This window comes from Salvelinus fontinalis, chromosome 7, assembly GCF_029448725.1.
Source record: "Salvelinus fontinalis isolate EN_2023a chromosome 7, ASM2944872v1, whole genome shotgun sequence".
Classification (NCBI taxonomy): Eukaryota; Metazoa; Chordata; class Actinopteri; order Salmoniformes; family Salmonidae; genus Salvelinus; species Salvelinus fontinalis.
In genome coordinates this window covers 7,549,200-7,568,728 of record NC_074671.1, presented here as the reverse complement: position 1 = coordinate 7,568,728, position 19,529 = coordinate 7,549,200, and the positions used below count along the sequence as shown (strand labels likewise).

The 19,529-nt window shown below is 50.4% G+C and overlaps 1 protein-coding gene across 2 annotated transcripts in view; it reads left to right on the top strand.

Annotated features, from left to right (window-relative positions):
- The window catches only part of LOC129858950 (TLC domain-containing protein 4-B-like), a 43,211-nt gene that overhangs the window by 7,210 nt on the left and 16,472 nt on the right, over positions 1 to 19,529 (top strand). For both annotated transcript variants that reach the window (XM_055928204.1, XM_055928203.1), the window contains exons 2-5: positions 12,295 to 12,464; positions 17,269 to 17,358; positions 17,487 to 17,545; positions 18,541 to 18,635. In XM_055928204.1, coding sequence (XP_055784179.1) covers positions 12,310 to 12,464; positions 17,269 to 17,358; positions 17,487 to 17,545; positions 18,541 to 18,635 — 399 coding nt within the window. In that variant the 5' untranslated portion in view covers positions 12,295 to 12,309. The remainder of the gene's footprint in view (positions 1 to 12,294; positions 12,465 to 17,268; positions 17,359 to 17,486; positions 17,546 to 18,540; positions 18,636 to 19,529) is intronic.

Genomic DNA, 19,529 nt, shown 5'->3' with positions numbered 1-19,529 from the left:
GGAATTGATGTTCTAGGGTGTCCAATCGCAGTAGCATCAGGAATTGATGTTCTAGGGTGTCCAATCGCAGTAGCATCAGGAATTGATGTTCTAGGGTGTCCAATCGCAGTACCATCAGGAATTGATGTTCTAGGGTGTCCAATCGCAGCAGCATCAGGAATTGATGTTCTAGGGTGTCCAATCGCAGCAGCATCAGGAATTGATGTTCTAGGGTGTCCAATCGCAGCAGCATCAGGAATTGATGTTCTAGGGTGTCCAATCGCAGCAGCATCAGGAATTGATGTTCTAGGGTGTCCAATCGCAGTAGCATCAGGAATTGATGTTCTAGGGTGTCCAATCGCAGTAGGATCAAGAATTGAAGTTCTAGGGTGTCCAATCGCAGTAGCATCAGGAATTGATGTTCTAGGGTGTCCAATCGCAGCAGCACCAGGAATTGATGTTCTAGGGTGTCCAATCGCAGTAGCATCAGGAATTGATGTTCTAGGGTGTCCAATCGCAGTAGCATCAGGAATTGATGTTCTAGGGTGTCCAATCGCAGTAGCATCAGGAATTGATGTTCTAGGGTGTCCAATCGCAGTAGCACCAGGAATTGATGTTCTAGGGTGTCCAATCGCAGTAGCATCAGGAATTGATGTTCTAGGGTGTCCAATCGCAGTAGCATCAGGTATTGATGTTCTAGGGTGTCCAATCGCAGCAGCATCAGGAATTGATGTTCTAGGGTGTCCAATCGCAGTAGCATCAGGAATTGATGTTCTAGGGTGTCCAATCGCAGTAGCATCAGGAATTGATGTTATAGGGTGTCCAATCGCAGCAGCATCCGGAATTGATGTTCTAGGGTGTCCAATCGCAGCAGCATCAGGAATTGATGTTCTAGGGTGTCCAATCGCAGCAGCATCAGGAATTGATGTTCTAGGGTGTCCAATCGCAGTAGCATCAGGAATTGATGTTCTAGGGTGTCCAATCGCAGTAGGATCAAGAATTGAAGTTCTAGGGTGTCCAATCGCAGTAGCATCAGGAATTGATGTTCTAGGGTGTCCAATCGCAGCAGCACCAGGAATTGATGTTCTAGGGTGTCCAATCGCAGCAGCACCAGGAATTGATGTTCTAGGGTGTCCAATCGCAGTAGCATCAGGAATTGATGTTCTAGGGTGTCCAATCGCAGTAGCATCAGGAATTGATGTTCTAGGGTGTCCAATCGCAGTAGCACCAGGAATTGATGTTCTAGGGTGTCCAATCGCAGTAGCACCAGGAATTGATGTTCTAGGGTGTCCAATCGCAGTAGCATCAGGAATTGATGTTCTAGGGTGTCCAATCGCAGCAGCATCAGGAATTGATGTTCTAGGGTGTCCAATCGCAGTAGCATCAGGAATTGATGTTCTAGGGTGTCCAATCGCAGTAGCATCAGGAATTGATGTTCTAGGGTGTCCAATCGCAGTAGCACCAGGAATTGATGTTCTAGGGTGTCCAATCGCAGTAGCATCAGGAATTGATGTTCTAGGGTGTCCAATCGCAGTAGCATCAGGAATTGATGTTCTAGGGTGTCCAATCGCAGCAGCATCAGGAATTGATGTTCTAGGGTGTCCAATCGCAGTAGCATCAGGAATTGATGTTCTAGGGTGTCCAATCGCAGTAGCATCAGGAATTGATGTTCTAGGGTGTCCAATCGCAGCAGCATCCGGAATTGATGTTCTAGGGTGTCCAATTGCAGCAGCATCAGGAATTGATGATCTAGAGTGTACAATCGCAGGTGCATCAGGAATTGATGTTCTAGGGTGTCCAATCGCAGTAGCATCAGGAATTGATGATCTAGAGTGTCCAATCGCAGCAGCAACCACGATAATCTCCAGTTGTCCGGGTTCTCCTCTGCATAGAGACTGCACTGTGTTTAAGTGGTGTCTTCTGAGCTGGCTGTTGTTGGCGCCAAAGGCTTATCTGTACGGATCAGCGCCTTCTACGCTGCACGGTTCAGAAAGGAAGATTCTGCAGCAGAAGGAGCCTATCTCTATGGATACTTCCTGTAGAGCTCCAGGGATCACTGTTGTGTGCTACAGTTTGCATTCTAGTCTGCTGACATCATCTCAAGCTCAATGGAAACCAAAGGTTTTGTTTGATGCATAGGGCCTATATGGTCAGATGTATGTCTCAGTTACACCTGCCAACTAGGCTTACCTAAAAGAGCTCAAATACCAGGCTACGCTAGTTGCTGTTTAATGGGGGGCACCATCTCAACCAGTACAAGACAGGTGGTGACAGACAGGACCTTCTCAACCAGTACAAGACAGGTGGTGACAGACAGGGACCATCTCAACCAGTACAAGACAGGTGGTGACAGACAGGGACCATCTCAACCAGTACAAGACAGGCGGTGACAGACAGGACCTTCTCAACCAGTACAAGACAGATGGTGACGGGGACCATCTCAACCAGTACAAGACAGGCGGTGACAGACAGGGACCATCTCAACCAGTACAAGACAGGTGGTGACGGGACCATCTCAACCAGTACAAGACAGGTGGTGACAGACAGGACCATCTCAACCAGTACAAGACAGGTGGTGACAGACAGGACCATCTCAACCAGTACAAGACAGGTGGTGACAGACAGGGACCATCTCAACCAGTACAAGACAGGTGGTGACAGACAGGGACCATCTCAACCAGTACAAGACAGGTGGTGACAGACAGGACCATCTCAACCAGTACAAGACGGGTGGTGACAGGCCACCTATTGGATCATGAGCAATACAATGGACCAGGCAAAACTATCAAAAATATACAATTGAATTACAATAAACTAATTTCAGTTACAGGTTAAAAATCAACTGGCAATCTTCTTTCTTCAAGCCAGTATTGTAACAATACATACCCAGATGGTGTCTTGCGCTCTACTCAGACAATAATACATACCCAGATGGTGTCTTGCGCTCTACTCAGACAATAATACATACCTAGGACTTGAAATCATGTACTGTCACTTTAAGACCATCAAATGACATTGCATGTCATAGAATCATCATCAGCATCATCATGACAAATCTACCTGACGAAGCCACCATCAACCAGAGCATGGGATGGGGCCAAGTGACAAGAACTACAGAAGAACAAACGATAGCCGATGACTCTAAAGTCCAGCCCATGACATGCCCGCCATATCTATACAGGCCTTTTAATATTTAGCCTACCCTGAGTTGATAGCCTAACACATTGTAAAGATCAGTGTCTCTGGCGTAATAGCTTGGCGCCATGCTCTAGGTGACCTCTTTTGTTTATTCTTTGCCGGCACCCTGTCCCTGGCAATAATGTCAGCATTGCCACAAACACTTTATTATCCACAGCGCTTCCTCTGTTTGTGTCAGTGTGCCTTTTTCAATCCATCAAACTTCATTAATAGATGCCTTTCAAAGTGCTTAACAAATGAAATAATACAAGGTGAATTGTGAGCCGCTGTTGGCTCCTCAGCCTAAAGCACCTAGCTTCTCCACTCCCCTAGTTCAGCCTGAAGCACCTAGCTTCTCCACTCCCCTAGTTCAGCCTAAAGCACCTAGCTTCTCCACTCCCCTAGTTCAGGCTAAAGCACCTAGCTTCTCCACTCCCCTAGTTCAGCCTAAAGCACCTAGCTTCTCCACTCCCCTAGTTCGGCCTAAAGCACCTAGTTTCTCCACTCCCCTAGTTCAGCCTAAAGCACCTAGCTTCTCCACTCCCCTAGTTCAGCCTAAAGCACCTAGCTTCTCCACTCCCCTAGTTCAGCCTAAAGCACCTAGCTTCTCCACTCCCCTAGTTCAGCCTAAAGCACCTAGCTTCTCCACTCCCCTAGTTCAGCCTAAAGCACCTAGTTTCTCCACTCCCCTAGTTCAGCCTAAAGCACCTAGCTTCTCCACTCCCCTAGTTCAGCCTAAAGCACCTAGCTTCTCCACTCCCCTAGTTCAGCCTAAAGCACCTAGCTTCTCCACTCCTCTAGTTCAGCCAAGCCAAACATTCACTGACTTGGTTGAGTTTTCACTGACTGACACACGTTCACAGCCGCTACGCTGAGACACTCACACCGTGGATTTGCACCAAGGGAAATGTCTGTGGTGCAATACAAGTGATAAGCTTGAGGTTGGCCCACAAATATTTCCTATCTTCCTGACCTAACACCAGTATAGCGCCTGTCTGGTGTCGACGTAAGCAGTTCCTGACCTAACCCCAGTATACCGCCTGTCTGGTGTCGACGTAAGCAGTTCCTGACCTAACCCCAGTATACTGCCTGTCTGGTGTCTCCGTAAGCAGTTCCTGACCTAACCCCAGTATACCGCCTGTCTGGTGTCTCCGTAAGCAGTTCCTGACCTAACCCCAGTATACCGCCTGTCTGGTGTCTCCGTAAGCAGTTCCTGACCTAACCCCAGTATACTGCCTGTCTGGTGTCTCCGTAAGCAGTTCCTGACCTAACCCCAGTATACCGCCTGTCTGGTGACTCCGTAAGCAGTTCCTGACCTAACCCCAGTATACCGCCTGTCTGGTGACTCCGTAAGCAGTTCCTGACCTAACCCCAGTATACCGCCTGTCTGGTGTCGACGTAAGCAGTTCCTGACCTAACCCCAGTATACCGCCTGTCTGGTGTCGACGTAAGCAGTTCCTGACCTAACCCCAGTATACCGCCTGTCTGGTGTCTCCGTAAGCAGTTCCTGACCTAACCCCAGTATACCGCCTGTCTGGTGTCGACGTAAGCAGTTCCTGACCTAACCCCAGTATACCGCCTGTCTGGTGTTGACGTAAGCAGTTCCTGACCTAACCCCAGTATACCGCCTGTCTGGTGTCGACGTAAGCAGTTCCTGACCTAACCCCAGTATACCGCCTGTCTGGTGTCGACGTAAGCAGTTCCTGACCTAACCCCAGTATACCGCCTGTCTGGTGTCGACGTAAGCAGTTCCTGACCTAACCCCAGTATACCGCCTGTCTGGTGTCGACGTAAGCAGTTCCTGACCTAACCCCAGTATACCGCCTGTCTGGTGTCGACGTAAGCAGTTCCTGACCTAACCCCAGTATACCGCCTGTCTGGTGTCGACGTAAGCAGTTCCTGACCTAACCCCAGTATACCGCCTGTCTGGTGTCTCCGTAAGCAGTTCCTGACCTAACCCCAGTATACCGCCTGTCTGGTGTCTCCGTAAGCAGTTCCTGACCTAACCCCAGTATACCGCCTGTCTGGTGTCGACGTAAGCAGTTCCTGACCTAACCCCAGTATACCGCCTGTCTGGTGTCGACGTAAGCAGTTCCTGACCTAACCCCAGTATACCGCCTGTCTGGTGTCGACGTAAGCAGTTCCTGACCTAACCCCAGTATACCGCCTGTCTGGTGTCTCTGTAAGCAGTTCCTGACCTAACCCCAGTATACCGCCTGTCTGGTGTCTCTGTAAGCAGTTCCTGACCTAACCCCAGTATACCGCCTGTCTGGTGTCTCCATAAGCAGTTCCTGACCTAACCCCAGTATACCGCCTGTCTGGTGTCAACGTAAGCAGTTCCTGACCTAACCCCAGTATACTGCCTGTCTGGTGTCTCCGTAAGCAGTTCCTGACCTAACCCCAGTATACCGCCTGTCTGGTGTCGACGTAAGCAGTTCCTGACCTAACCCCAGTATACCGCCTGTCTGGTGTCGACGTAAGCAGTTCCTGACCTAACCCCAGTATACCGCCTGTCTGGTGTCGACGTAAGCAGTTCCTGACCTAACCCCATTATATACCTTCTGTATGGTGTCGACGTAAGCAGTTTCTGACCTAACCCCAGTATACCGCCTGTCTGGTGTCTCTGTAAGCAGTTCCTGACCTAACCCCAGTATACCGCCTGTCTGGTGTCGACGTAAGCAGTTCCTGATCTAACCCCAGTATACCGCCTGTCTGGTGTCGACGTAAGCAGTTTCTGATCTAACCCCAGTATACTGCCTGTCTGGTGTCGACGTAAGCAGTTCCTGACCTAACCCCAGTATACCGCCTGTCTGGTGTCTCCGTAAGCAGTTCCTGACCTAACCCCAGTATACCGCCTGTCTGGTGTCGACGTAAGCAGTTCCTGACCTAACCCCAGTATACCGCCTGTCTGGTGTCGACGTAAGCAGTTCCTGACCTAACCCCAGTATACCGCCTGTCTGGTGTCGACGTAAGCAGTTCCTGACCTAACCCCAGTATACCGCCTGTCTGGTGTCGACGTAAGCAGTTCCTGACCTAACCCCAGTATACTGCCTGTCTGGTGTCGACGTAAGCAGTTCCTGACCTAACCCCAGTATACCGCCTGTCTGGTGACTCCGTAAGTAGTTCCTGACCTAACCCCAGTATTCCGCCTGTCTGGTGTCGACGTAAGCAGTTCCTGACCTAACCCCAGTATACCGCCTGTCTGGTGTCTCCGTAAGCAGTTCCTGATCTAACACCAGTATACCGCCTGTCTGGTGACTCCGTAAGCAGTTCCTGACCTAACCTCAGTATACCGCCTGTCTGGTGACTCCGTAAGCAGTTCCTGATCTAACACCAGTATACCGCCTGTCTGGTGACTCCGTAAGCAGTTCCTGACCTAACCTCAGTATACCGCCTGTCTGGTGTCGACGTAAGCAGTTCCTGACCTAACCCCAGTATACCGCCTGTCTGGTGTCGACGTAAGCAGTTCCTGACCTAACCCCAGTATACCGCCTGTCTGGTGTCGACGTAAGCAGTTCCTGACCTAACCCCAGTATACCGCCTGTCTGGTGTCGACGTAAGCAGTTCCTGACCTAACCCCAGTATACCGCCTGTCTGGTGTCTCTGTAAGCAGTTCCTGACCTAACCCCAGTATACCGCCTGTCTGGTGTCGACGTAAGCAGTTCCTGACCTAACCCCAGTATACCGCCTGTCTGGTGACTCCGTAAGTAGTTCCTGACCTAACCCCAGTATTCCGCCTGTCTGGTGTCGACGTAAGCAGTTCCTGACCTAACCCCAGTATACCGCCTGTCTGGTGTCTCCGTAAGCAGTTCCTGATCTAACACCAGTATACCGCCTGTCTGGTGACTCCGTAAGCAGTTCCTGACCTAACCTCAGTATACCGCCTGTCTGGTGTCGACGTAAGCAGTTCCTGACCTAACCCCAGTATACCGCCTGTCTACCTAGACGTATCCACAGTAGTTTTTTAGCTACATGTTATTGTCTCAATGTAATCTAAATGTATTTAGTTGAATCTATCTGACCTTTCATTCAACTCTAATCCTCTTTCTTTCTCCCTCCCTCCATCTCTCCCCTCCCCTTCTCTCTTTCTCCCTCTCTGTCCTCTCTCTCTCTCCCCTGCCCTCCCTCTCTCTTTCTCTCTCCCCTGCCCTCTCTCTCTTTCTCTCTCTCTCCCCTGCCCTCTCTCTCTTTCTCTCTCTCTCCCCTGCCCTCTCTCTCTCTCCCCTGCCCTCTCTCTCCCATGCCCTTTCTCTCCCCTGCCCTCCCTCCCTCCCTCTCTCTCTCTCCCCTGCCCTCCCTCTCTCTCTCTCCCCTGCCCTCTCTCTCTCTCTCTCCCCTGCCCTCTCTCTCTCTCTCTCTCCCGTGCCCTCCCTCTCTCTCTCTCTCCCTCCCTCCCCTGCCCTCTCTCTCTCTCTCTCTCTCCCCTGCCCTCCCTCTCTCTCTCTCTCTCTCTCCCTCCCCTGCCCTCTCTCTCTCTCTCTCCCTCCCCTGCCCTCCCTCTCTCTCTCCCCTCCACCCCCTGCCCTCCCTCTCTCTCTCTCCCCTCCACCCTCTCTGCCTTGGGCCACTTCTTTACTTAAAATATACCAACAACCTTCCTTATGCCTTATCTGAAACTCAAGCTACTATATTTGCAGATGATACTACAATTTATACAGCAAGACAATCGGTTCAACAGTTACAGCAAGCTCTACAAGTAGATTTGGAAAATATTATTAGGAAGTGGGTTTGCCAGAACAAACTTATTTTAAACACCAAGAAAACCAAGGTTAGGTTAGTCTGTTCCACCAGGAAAAGGCCAACACATCATGGGATACAATTAAGAATGGGGGGGGGTACAAATTGAGGACGTGTCAGAAACCAAACTACAGGGAGTGCAGCTAGACACCTGCTTATCCTGGTCATCTCAAATAAATATTTTTTACAACTCCATGATCAGAAGGATAGCTGAATATTTACCGAGAAAGATTCTTAAGCAAATAACACAAGCATTAATTGAGAGTCAGGTGAACTACTGTTCTGTGGTCTGGGGAAATGCATCATCTTGTGACATTAGGAGGCTGCAGAATGCACAGAACAAAGGAGCACGGATTGTTTTAAGGTGGAGATATGGTTCTTCTGTTGTAGTCACACACAACGCTCTTGGTTGGTCATCAATCAACAAGATAATTGAAAAAAACATGCTTATTTTTTCTCATAATATACACCATTTAAAAACCTCAACTCCATGTCAAGCCCTGTTTCACCCTGTCTTATAGTGAAGAGGGGGAAGGCTGCCGTTACACTCCATTCACAACAGTATTCAGTTGGTAAGAGACATTCAGTAAATACTAGGAATAGATTGTCCACCATCTATGTGTTTTGTCACGATCGTGTGGCGGATTGATGGACCAAAACGCAGCTTTTGGAAAGTAAGCCATCTTCTTTTATTTTTTAAGATGACGAAAAAATAAACACGATACGAAACACTTTAACAAAACGAACAAAAAAACAACAAACGACCGTGAAGCTAAATAACGTTGTGCACATACACATACAGGCTACAAACGTTCTACATAGACAATTACCCACAACCAATGAGAGCCTATGGCTACCCTAAATAAGGCTCCCAATCAGAGACAACCGAAATCAGCTGTCTCTAATTGGGAACTCATTCAGGCAACCATAGACTCTCCTAGACAACCAAACATACATAGACAACACTAGACACATGTACTCCACACAAACCCCTATACTATATCCAACACCAACAAAACAAAAACATTCCCCATGTCACACCCTGACCTAACTAAAATAATAAAGAAAACAAAGAATACTAAGGCCAGGGCGTGACATAACCCCCCCCTTGAGGCGCGAACTCCGGGCGCACCATACACAGTCTAGGGGAGGGTCTGGGTGGGCTTCCATCCACGGTGGTGGCTCCGGCTCTGGTCGCGGTCCCCACGTCACCACAGTACCTAACCACCCCCTAGGCTTCCTCCAAACGACCCCCCTCCACATTAACCCCATTGCATGAAGGGGCAGTTCCGGACTAAGGGGCAGTACCAGGGTAAGGGGCAGTACCAGGGTCAGGGGCAGTACCAGGGTCAGGGGCAGTACCAGGGTCAGGGGCAGTACCAGGGTCAGGGGCAGTACCAGGGTCAGGGGCAGTACCAGGGTCAGGGGCAGTACCAGGGTCAGGGGCAGTACCAGGGTAAGGGGCAGCACCAGGGTAAGGGGCAGCACCAGGGTAAGGGGCAGCACCAGGGTAAGGGGCAGCACCAGGGTAAGGGGCAGCTCCGGACTGAGGAATGGCAGCTCCGGACTGAGGAATGGCAGCTCCGGACTGAGGGACTGCAGCTCCGGACTGAGGGACGGCCCATGGCTGGCTGACAGATCTGGCTGCTCATGGCTGGCTAACGGATCTGGCTGCTCATGGCTGGCTGACGGATCTGGCTGCTCATGGCTGGCTGACGGATCTGGCTGCTCATGGCTGGCTGACGGATCTGGCTGCTCATGGCTGACTGACGGATCTGGCTGCTCATGGCTGACTGACGGATCTGGCTGCTCATGGCTGACTGACGGATCTGGCTGCTCATGGCTAGCTGACGGATCTGGCTGCTCATGGCTAGCTGACGGATCTGGCTGCTCATGGCTAGCTGACGGATCTGGCTGTTCATGGCTAGCTGACGGATCTGGCTGCTCATGGCTAGCTGACGGATCTGGCTGCTCATGGCTAGCTGACGGATCTGGCTGCTCATGGCTAGCTGACGGATCTGGCTGCTCATGGCTAGCTGACGGATCTGGCTGCTCATGGCTAGCTGACGGATCTGGCTGCTCATGGCTAGCTGACGGATCTGGCTGCTCATGGCTAGCTGACGGATCTGGCTGCTCATGGCTAGCTGACGGATCTGGCTGCTCATGGCTAGCTGACGGATCTGGCTGCTCCTGTCTGATTGGCGGCTCTGGCAGATCCTGTCTGGTTGGCGGCTCTGGCAGATCCTGTCTGACGGACGGCTCTAGCGGCTCCTGTCTGGCTGGCGGCTCAGTTGGCTCATGGCAGACGGGCGGCTTTGCAGGCTCATGGCAGACGGGCGGCTTTGCAGGCTCATGGCAGACGGATGGCTCAGATGGCGCTGGGGAGACGGATGACTCAGATGGCGCTGGGGAGACGGATGGCTCAGATGGCGCTTGGAAGACGGGCAGTTCAGTCATCGCTGTGAAGACGGCAGACTCCTGCCGGCTGAGGCGCACTGTAGGCCTGGTGCGTGGTGCCGGGACTGGTGGCACCGGGCTGGGGACACGCATCTCAGGGCTAGTGCGGGGAGCAGCAACAGGACGCACAGGACTCTGGGGACACACAGGAGGCTTGGTGCGTGGTTTAGACACTGGTGGTAAAGGGCTGGAGACACGCACCATATAGCTAGTGCGTGGAGGAGGCACTGGTGGTACTGGGTTGGGGCGGGGAGGTGGCGCCGGAAATACCGGACCGTGCAGGCTTACTGGCTCCCTTGAACGCCGAGCCTGCCCAACCTTACCTGGTTCTATGCTCCCCGTCGCCTGACCAGTGCGGGGAGGTGGAATAACCCGCACCGGCCTATGTAGGCGAACCGGGGACACCATGCGTAAGGCTGGTGCCATGTACGCCGGCCCGAGGAGACGCACTGGTGACCAGATGCGTTGGGCCGGCTTCATGACATACGGCTCAACGCTCAGTCTAGCCCGGCCGATACGTGGAGCTGAAATGTACCGAACCGGGCTATGCACACATACAGGAGACACCGTGCGCTCTACTGCGTAACACGGTGTCTGCCCGTACTCTCGCTCTCCACGGTAAGTACAGGGAGTAGGCGCAGGTTTCCTACCTGACTTCGCCACACTCCCTTTAAGGCCCCCCCCAAGAAATTTTTGGGTTGTACTCACGGGCTTCCAGCCTTGTCTCCGTGCTGCCTCCTCATATCGCCTCCTCTCGGCTTTAGCTGCCTCCAGCTCTTCACGAGGAAGGCGATATTCTCCCGGTTGAGCCCATGGCCCCTTACCATCTAGTATCTCCTCCCATGTCCATGAATCCTGTGTAGGTAGATCCTGTTGCCGCTTTCCATGCCGCTTGGTCCTATGGTGGGTAATTCTGTCACGATCGTGTGGCGGATTGATGGACCAAAACGCAGCTTTTGGAAAGTAAGCCATCTTCTTTTATTTTTTAAGATGACGAAAAATAAACACGATACGAAACACTTTAACAAAACGAACAAAAAAACAACAAACGACCGTGAAGCTAAATAACGTTGTGCACATACACATACAGGCTACAAACGTTCTACATAGACAATTACCCACATCACATGAAAGCCTATGGCTACCCTAAATAAGGCTCCCAATCAGAGACAACCGAAATCAGCTGTCTCTAATTGGGAACTCATTCAGGCAACCATAGACTCTCCTAGACAACCAAACATACATAGACAACACTAGACACATGTACTCCACACAAACCCCTATACTATATCCAACACCAACAAAACAAAAACATTCCCCATGTCACACCCTGACCTAACTAAAATAATAAAGAAAACAAAGAATACTAAGGCCAGGGCGTGACATGTTTTCCAGACAGAAAAGAGAAATAGGCAAAATAACATTTAGATTCAGAGCAATAAAGACATGGAATCATTTTTCTGATGAAACCAGAAACCTTTTAATATATAAATTCAAACAATACTTTTAAAACCATTTAAATATAATACATAGGAAGGTTGTGCTGGACGATGATAGATGAAGAATCAATCTATCTTTTTAGACTGTTAGAGTATTTATCTGGTCAAAATTTCAGTGTGTTATGTCTGTTTGTAACAGTGTGTTATGTGAAAATGTGATGGTATTATAAATTGTATTTTAATGTTTAAGGACTCTTGGAAGATTAGTCCAAATGAGGACTAAAAGAGATCATAAAATAACATCTCCCTCTCCCTTTCTTTATCTCTTCTCTCTCTCTCGCTCTCTCTCTCTCGCTCTCTCTCTCGCTCTTTCTCTCTCTCGCTCTCTCTCTCTCTTTTCTCTCCTCTCTTCCTCTCTCTTCCTCTCTCTTCCTCTCTCTTCCTCTCTTTCTTTCTCTCTTTTCTCTCCTCTTCCTCTCTCTTCTCTCTCTTCCTCTCTCTCCAGTGGGGTTAGGCGGCCATGGACCTGTTCAGCCAGCTGATCCTAGTCATCTTGGTCACCAGTTTCCTCTCCTTCCAGTGGCTCTTCCATCGGGTCAGTCCCTGGGTCTCCCCCCGCGTCAGTCCTGGCTTCCTACTCCTGGCAGACCAGCAGAAAGTGGAATGGAACTCAAGGTACTGAACATTGGCTACTGGCTGCAACACTGATATCATATGATCGTCCTTCATTTCATTTTTTCCCACCTTTATTTAACCAGGTAGGCTAGTTGAGAACAAGTTCTCATTTACAACTGCGACCTGACCAAGATAAAGCATAGCAGTGCGACACAAACAACAACACAGAGTTACACATGGAATAAACAAGTCAATAACACAGTAGGGGGGAAAAAGAGTATATATACATTGTGTGCAAAAGGCATGAGGAGGTAGGCAATAAATAGGCCATAGGATCGAATAATTACAATTTAGCAGATTAACACTGGAGTGATAAATCATCAGATGATCATGTGCAAGTACAGATAATGGTGTGCAAAAGAGCAGAAAAGTAAATACATAAAAACAGTATGGGGATGAGGTAGGTAAATTGGGTGGGCTATTTACAGATGGACTACGTACAGCTGCAGCGATGTACAGGGCCAGCCGACTAGAGCATACAGGTCGCAGTGGTGGGTGGTATAAGGTGTTTTAGTAACAAAACGAATGGCACTGTGATAAACTGCATCTAGTTTTCTGAGTAGAGTATTGGAAGCTATTTTGTAGATGACATCGCCGAAGTCGAGGATCGGTAGGATAGTCAGTTTTACTAGGGTAAGTTTGGCGGCGTGAATGAAGGAGGCTTTGTTCCGGAATAGAATGCCGATTCTAGATTTGATTTTGGATTGGAGATGTTTAATATGAGTCACTACATAATGCTAATTTTGACAGTCTGCTATAAATTTGTTATTGTTGTTAATTTGTCAATGCCTCAAGTCACCCAGGTCAATACACAGTTTAACTTCCCAGTTCATTAGTCAGGTCATTACACAGGTCATTACACTGGTCATTAGTCAGGTCATTACACAGGTCATTACACAGGTCATTAGTCAGGTCAGGTCATTCATGACCTTAACGACCTGAGTAACCCGACTCAGGTCGTTACTCAGGTCGTTACTCAGGTCGTTACTCAGGTCGTTACTCGGGTCGTTACTCGGGTCGTTACTCGGGTCGTTACTCGGGTCGTTACTCGGGTCGTTACTCGGGTCATTACTCGGGTCATTACTCGGGTCATTACTCGGGTCATTACTCGGGTCATTACTCGGGTCATTACTCAGGTCGTGTGGCTCAGTTGGTAGAGCATGGCGCTTGCAACGCCAGGGTTGTGGGTTCGATTCCCACGGGGGGCCAGTACAAAAAAAGAAAGTATGAATGTATGTACTTGTAAGTCGCTCTGGATAAGAGCGTCTGCTAAATGACTTAAATGTAAATGTAAATGTCAGGTCATTACTCAGGTCATTACTCAGGTCATTACTCAGGTCATTGCTCAGGTCATTGCTCAGGTCATTACACAGGTCATTATTCAGATCAGGTCATTACTCAGGTCATTACTCAGGTCATTACTCAGGTCATTACACAGGTCATTACACAGGTCATTACACAGGTCATTACTCAGGTCAGGTGATTACTCAGGTTGTTACTTAGGTCATTACTCAGGTCATTACTCAGGTCATTACTCAGGTCAGGTGATTACTCAGGTCGTTACTCAGGTCGTTACTCAGGTCGTTACTCAGGTCGTTACTCAGGTCGTTACTCAGGTCGTTACTCAGGTCGTTACTCAGGTCATTAGTCAAGTCATTACTCAGGTCATTACTCAGGTCAGGTGATTACTCAGGTCGTTACTCAGGTCGTTACTCAGGTCGTTACTCAGGTCGTTACTCAGGTCGTTACTCAGGTTGTTACTCCGTTCATTACTCCGTTCATTACTCAGGTCAGGTCATTACTCGGTTCATTACTCAGGTCAGGTCATTACTCGGTTCATTACTCAGTTCATTACTCAGGTCAGGTCATTACTCAGGTCATTACTCAGTTCATTACACAGGTCATTAACTCAATGTGGCTCCTTATCTGTGGTGGCAGTTAGCCTAGTGGTTAGAGCATTGGACTAGTAACCGAAAGGTTGCAAGATCGAATCCTTGAGTTGACAAGATAAAAAATCTGTCATTCTGCCTCTGAACAAGGCAGTTAATCCACTGTTCCTAGGCCGTCATTGTAAATAAGAACTTGTTCTTAACTGACTTGACTAGTTAAATAAAAAAAAATTGCACCAGATGCTCTTATCAAAAGATCTGCTGTAAACACTATTATTACATCATGTATTCCATGAATGTTCCATAAATCTTAACCATCATGGTGTCATGACCACCCCACACATTCTCAGGTATTACAACCCTCCATGTATTATCTATAGACTATTGACTTGACTATTGACCTGACTATTGACTTGACTATTGACTTGACTATTGACTTGACTATTGACTTGACTATTGACTTGACTATTGACTTGACTATTGACTTGTTTATTGACTTGTTTATTGACTTGTCTATTGACTTGACTATTGACTTGACTATTGACTTGACTATTGACTTGTCTGTCTGCAAAGGCACAGCTGTTTTGAAGATTACAGATGACCCTCAGATGACCCTGTCTGTGAAGGTTCTGTAGTTGTCTGGTCCGTGCCAATGGCCAGAGGGAGAGATGAACAGACTGACAGACTGGCAGACAGATAGACTGACTCTCTGCCATCTGACTGACTGACTCTCTGCCATCTGACTGACTGACTCTCTGCCATCTGACTGACTGACTCTCTGCCATCTGACTGACTGACTCTCTGCCATCTGACTGACTGACTCTCTGCCATCTGACTGACTGACTCTCTGCCATCTGACTGACTGACTCTCTGCCATCTGACTGACTGACTCTCTGCCATCTGACTGACTGACTCTCTGCCATCTGACTGACTGACTCTCTGCCATCTGACTGACTGACTCTCTGCCATCTGACTGACTGACTCTCTGCCATCTGACTGACTGACTCTCTGCCATCTGACTGACTGACTCTCTGCCATCTGACTGACTGACTCTCTGCCATCTGACTGACTGACTCTCTGCCATCTGACTGACTGACTCTCTGCCATCTGACTGACTGACTCTGCCATCTGACTGACTGACTCTCTGCCATCTGACTGACTGACTCTCTGCCATCTGACTGACTGACTCTCTGCCATCTGACTGACTGACTCTCTGCCATCTGACTGACTGACTCTCTGCCATCTGACTGACTGACTCTCTGCCATCTGACTGACTGACTCTCTGCCATCTGACTGACTGACTCTCTGCCATCTGACTGACCGACTCTCTGCCATCTGACTGACCTACTCTCTGCCATCTGACTGACTGACTCTCTGCCATCTGACTGACTGACTCTCTGCCATCTGACTGACTGACTCTCTGCCATCTGACTGACTGACTCTCTGCCATCTGACTGACTGACTCTCTGCCATCTGACTGACTGACTCTCTGCCATCTGAATGACTGACTCTCTGCCATCTGAATGACTGCCTGACTATCCTCTGACTGACTGCCTGACTCTCCTCTGACTGACTGCCTGACTCTCCTCTGACTGACTGCCTGACTCTCCCCTGACTGACTGCCTGACTCTCCCCTGAATGACTGCCTGACTCTCCTCTGACTGACTGCCTGACTCTCCTCTGACTGACTGCCTGACTCTCCTCTGACTGACTGCCTGACTCTCCTCTGACTGACTGCCTGACTCTCCTCCGGCTGACTGCCTGACTCTCCTCTGACTGACTGCCTGACTCTCCTCTGACTGACTGCCTGACTCTCCTCTGACTGACTGCCTGACTCTCCTCTGACTGACTGCCTGACTCTCCTCTGACTGACTGCCTGACTCTCCTCTGACTGACTGCCTGACTCTCCTCTGACTGACTGCCTGACTCTCCTCTGACTGACTGCCTGACTCTCCTCTGACTGACTGCCTGACTCTCCTCTGACTGACTGCCTGACTCTCCTCTGTCTGACTGCCTGACTCTCCTCTGACTGACTCTCCTCTGACTGACTGACTGACTCTCCTCTGACTGACTGCCTGACTCTCCTCTGACTGCCTGACTGACTCTCTGGTATCTGACTGCCTGACTCTCCTCTGACTGACTGCCTGACTCTCCTCTGACTGACTGCCTGACTCTCCTCTGACTGACTGCCTGACTCTCCTCTGACTGACTGCCTGACTCTCCTCTGACTGACTGCCTGACTCTCTGGTATCTGACTGCCTGACTCTCCTCTGACTGACTGCCTGACTCTCCTCTGACTGACTGCCTGACTCTCCTCTGACTGACCGCCAGACTCTCCTCTGTCTGACCGCCTGACTCTCTGGTATCTGACTGACTGCCTGACTCTCCTCTGACTGACTGCCTGACTCTCCTCTGACTGACTGCCTGACTCTCCTCTGACTGACTGCCTGACTCTCCTCTGTCTGACTGCCTGACTCTCCTCTGTCTGACTGCCTGACTCTCCTCTGACTGACTGCCTGACTCTCCTCTGACTGACTGCCTGACTCTCCTCTGACTGACTGCCTGACTCTCCTCTGACTGACTGCCTGACTCTCCTCTGACTGACTGCCTGACTCTCCTCTGACTGACTGCCTGACTCTCCTCTGACTGACTGCCTGACTCTCCTCTGACTGACTGCCTGACTCTCCTCTGACTGACTGCCTGACTCTCCTCTGACTGACCGCCTGACTCTCCTCTGACTGACCGCCTGACTCTCCTCTGACTGACCGCCTGACTCTCCTCTGACTGACCGCCTGACTCTCCTCTGACTGACCGCCTGACTCTCCTCTGACTGACTGCCTGACTCCTCTGACTGACTGCCTGACTCTCCTCCTCCTGCCTGAGTGACTCTCTGACCAGGTTTCTGTGTGTTTTAGGACGGTGTCCACACTTCATGCCCTGGTGGTGGGGTTCTTCTGCCTCTACATCCTGCTGTTCGACGACGCCGTCAATGAAGACCCTGTCTGGTGAGGACTCTGTTGCTTTGTTGTAGTGCGTGATGGTAGCACGGTGTTGTGTACATACTGTTACTGTATGTTATATAGAACCGTGTTGTAATGTGTTGACCGTTTTTCCCGTCTTCTTCTGCCAACAGGGGAGATCCCACACTTGTGAAGATAAATGTTGGCATGACAACAGGCTACCTCATATCTGGTGAGATCTCACTGACACACTTTAGTCGCATACACACCGTTCCTCGTTCGCTACGGGCCGTCTGTCACCGTTCCTCGTTCGCTACGGGCCGTCTTTCACCGTTCCTCGTTCGCTACGGACCGTCTTTCACCGTTCCTCGTTCGCTACGGACCGTCTTTCACCGTGCCTCGTTCGCTACGGGCCGTCTTTCACCGTGCCTCGTTCGCTACGGGCCGTCTTTCACCGTTCCTCGTTCGCTACGGGCCGTCTGTCACCGTTCCTCGTTCGCTACGGACCGTCTGTCACCGTTCCTCGTTCGCTACGGGCCGTCTGTCACGTTCCTCGTTCGCTACGGGCCGTCTGTCACCGTTCCTCATTCGCTACGGGCCGTCTGTCACCGTTCCTCGTTCGCTACGGACCGTCTTTCACCGTTCCTCCTTCGCTACGGACCGCCTTTCACCGTCCCTCCTTCGCTACGGGCCGTCTTTCACCGTTCCTCGTTCGCTACGGACCGCCTTTCACCGTTCCTCCTTCGCTACGGGCCGTCTTTCACCGTTCCTCCTTCGCTACGGACTGTCTTTCACCGTTCCTCGTTCGCTACGGACCGTCTTTCACCGTTCCTCCTTCGCTACGGGACGTCTTTCACCTTTCCTCGTTCGCTACGGGCCGTCTTTCACCGTTCCTCGTTCGCTACGGGCCGTCTTTCACCGTTCCTCGTTCGCTACGGACCGTCTTTCACCGTTCCTCATTCGCTACGGACCGTCTTTCACCGTTCGCTACGGGCCGTCTTGGCCGTTCCTCGTTCGCTACGGGCCGTCTTGGCCATCTTTAGCCACATTTCGTCAACATTGGTTATCGGCATCGGGAACATCGCCTATTTCAGATTTGTTTTGTCCTTTTTGGCTGTATCAGAAAACTATTGTTGTTTAGTTGCGTTTGTGAACCCAGCCTTTTGTTAATCTGCTGCAGTATGTTCTGAGTTAACCCCTGTGTTGCTCTCTCCCCTTGTGTTTCAGATCTGCTGCTAATATTTTACTATTGGAAGGCGATAGGCGACAAGTTTTTTGTAGTGCACCACCTTGCTGCGCTGTATGCTTACTACTATGTACTGGTGAGTTCCCTATTGTCCAATAGCAGAACATGTAGGCATGATGGGAAAGATACAGCTGAAGGTGAACAGCTGTGTGACGGTGATGGCAGGGAGGGTGAGTGAGTGTCATGCTGTGTGATGCTGAACACAGGGCAGGGAGGGTGTGAGAGTCATGCTGTGTGATGCTGAACGCAGGGAGGGTGAGTGAGTGTCATGCTGTGTGATGCTGAACGCAGGGAGGGTGAGTGAGTGTCATGCTGTGTGATGCTGAACGCAGGGAGGGTGAGTGAGTGTCATGCTGTGTGATGCTGAACGCAGGGAGGGTGAGTGAGTGTCATGCTGTGTGATGCTGAACGCAGGGAGGGTGAGTGAGTGTCATGCTGTGTGATGCTGAACGCAGGGAGGGTGAGTGAGTGTCATGCTGTGTGATGCTGAACGCAGGGAGGGTGAGTGAGTGTCATGCTGTGTGATGCTGAACGCAGGGAGGGTGAGTGAGTGTCATGCTGTGTGATGCTGAACGCAGGGAGGGTGTGAGAGTCATGCTGTGTGATGCTGAACGCAGGGAGGGTGAGTGTCAAGCTGTGTGATGCTGAACGCAGGGAGGGTGAGTAAGTGTCATGCTGTGTGATGCTGGACGCAGGGAGGGTGAGTGAGTGTCATGCTGTGTGATGCTGAACACAGGGAGGGTGAGTGAGTGTAATGTTGTGTGACGCTGAACGCAGGGAGGGAGGGTGAGTGTCATGCTGTGTGACGCTGAACGCAGGGAGGGTGAGTGTCATGCTGTGTGATGCTGAACACAGGGCAGGGAGGGTGAGTGTCATGCTGTGTGATGCTGAACGCAGGGCAGGGAGGGTGAGTGTCATGCTGTGTGATGCTGAACGCAGGGCAGGGAGGGTGAGTGTCATGCTGTGTGAT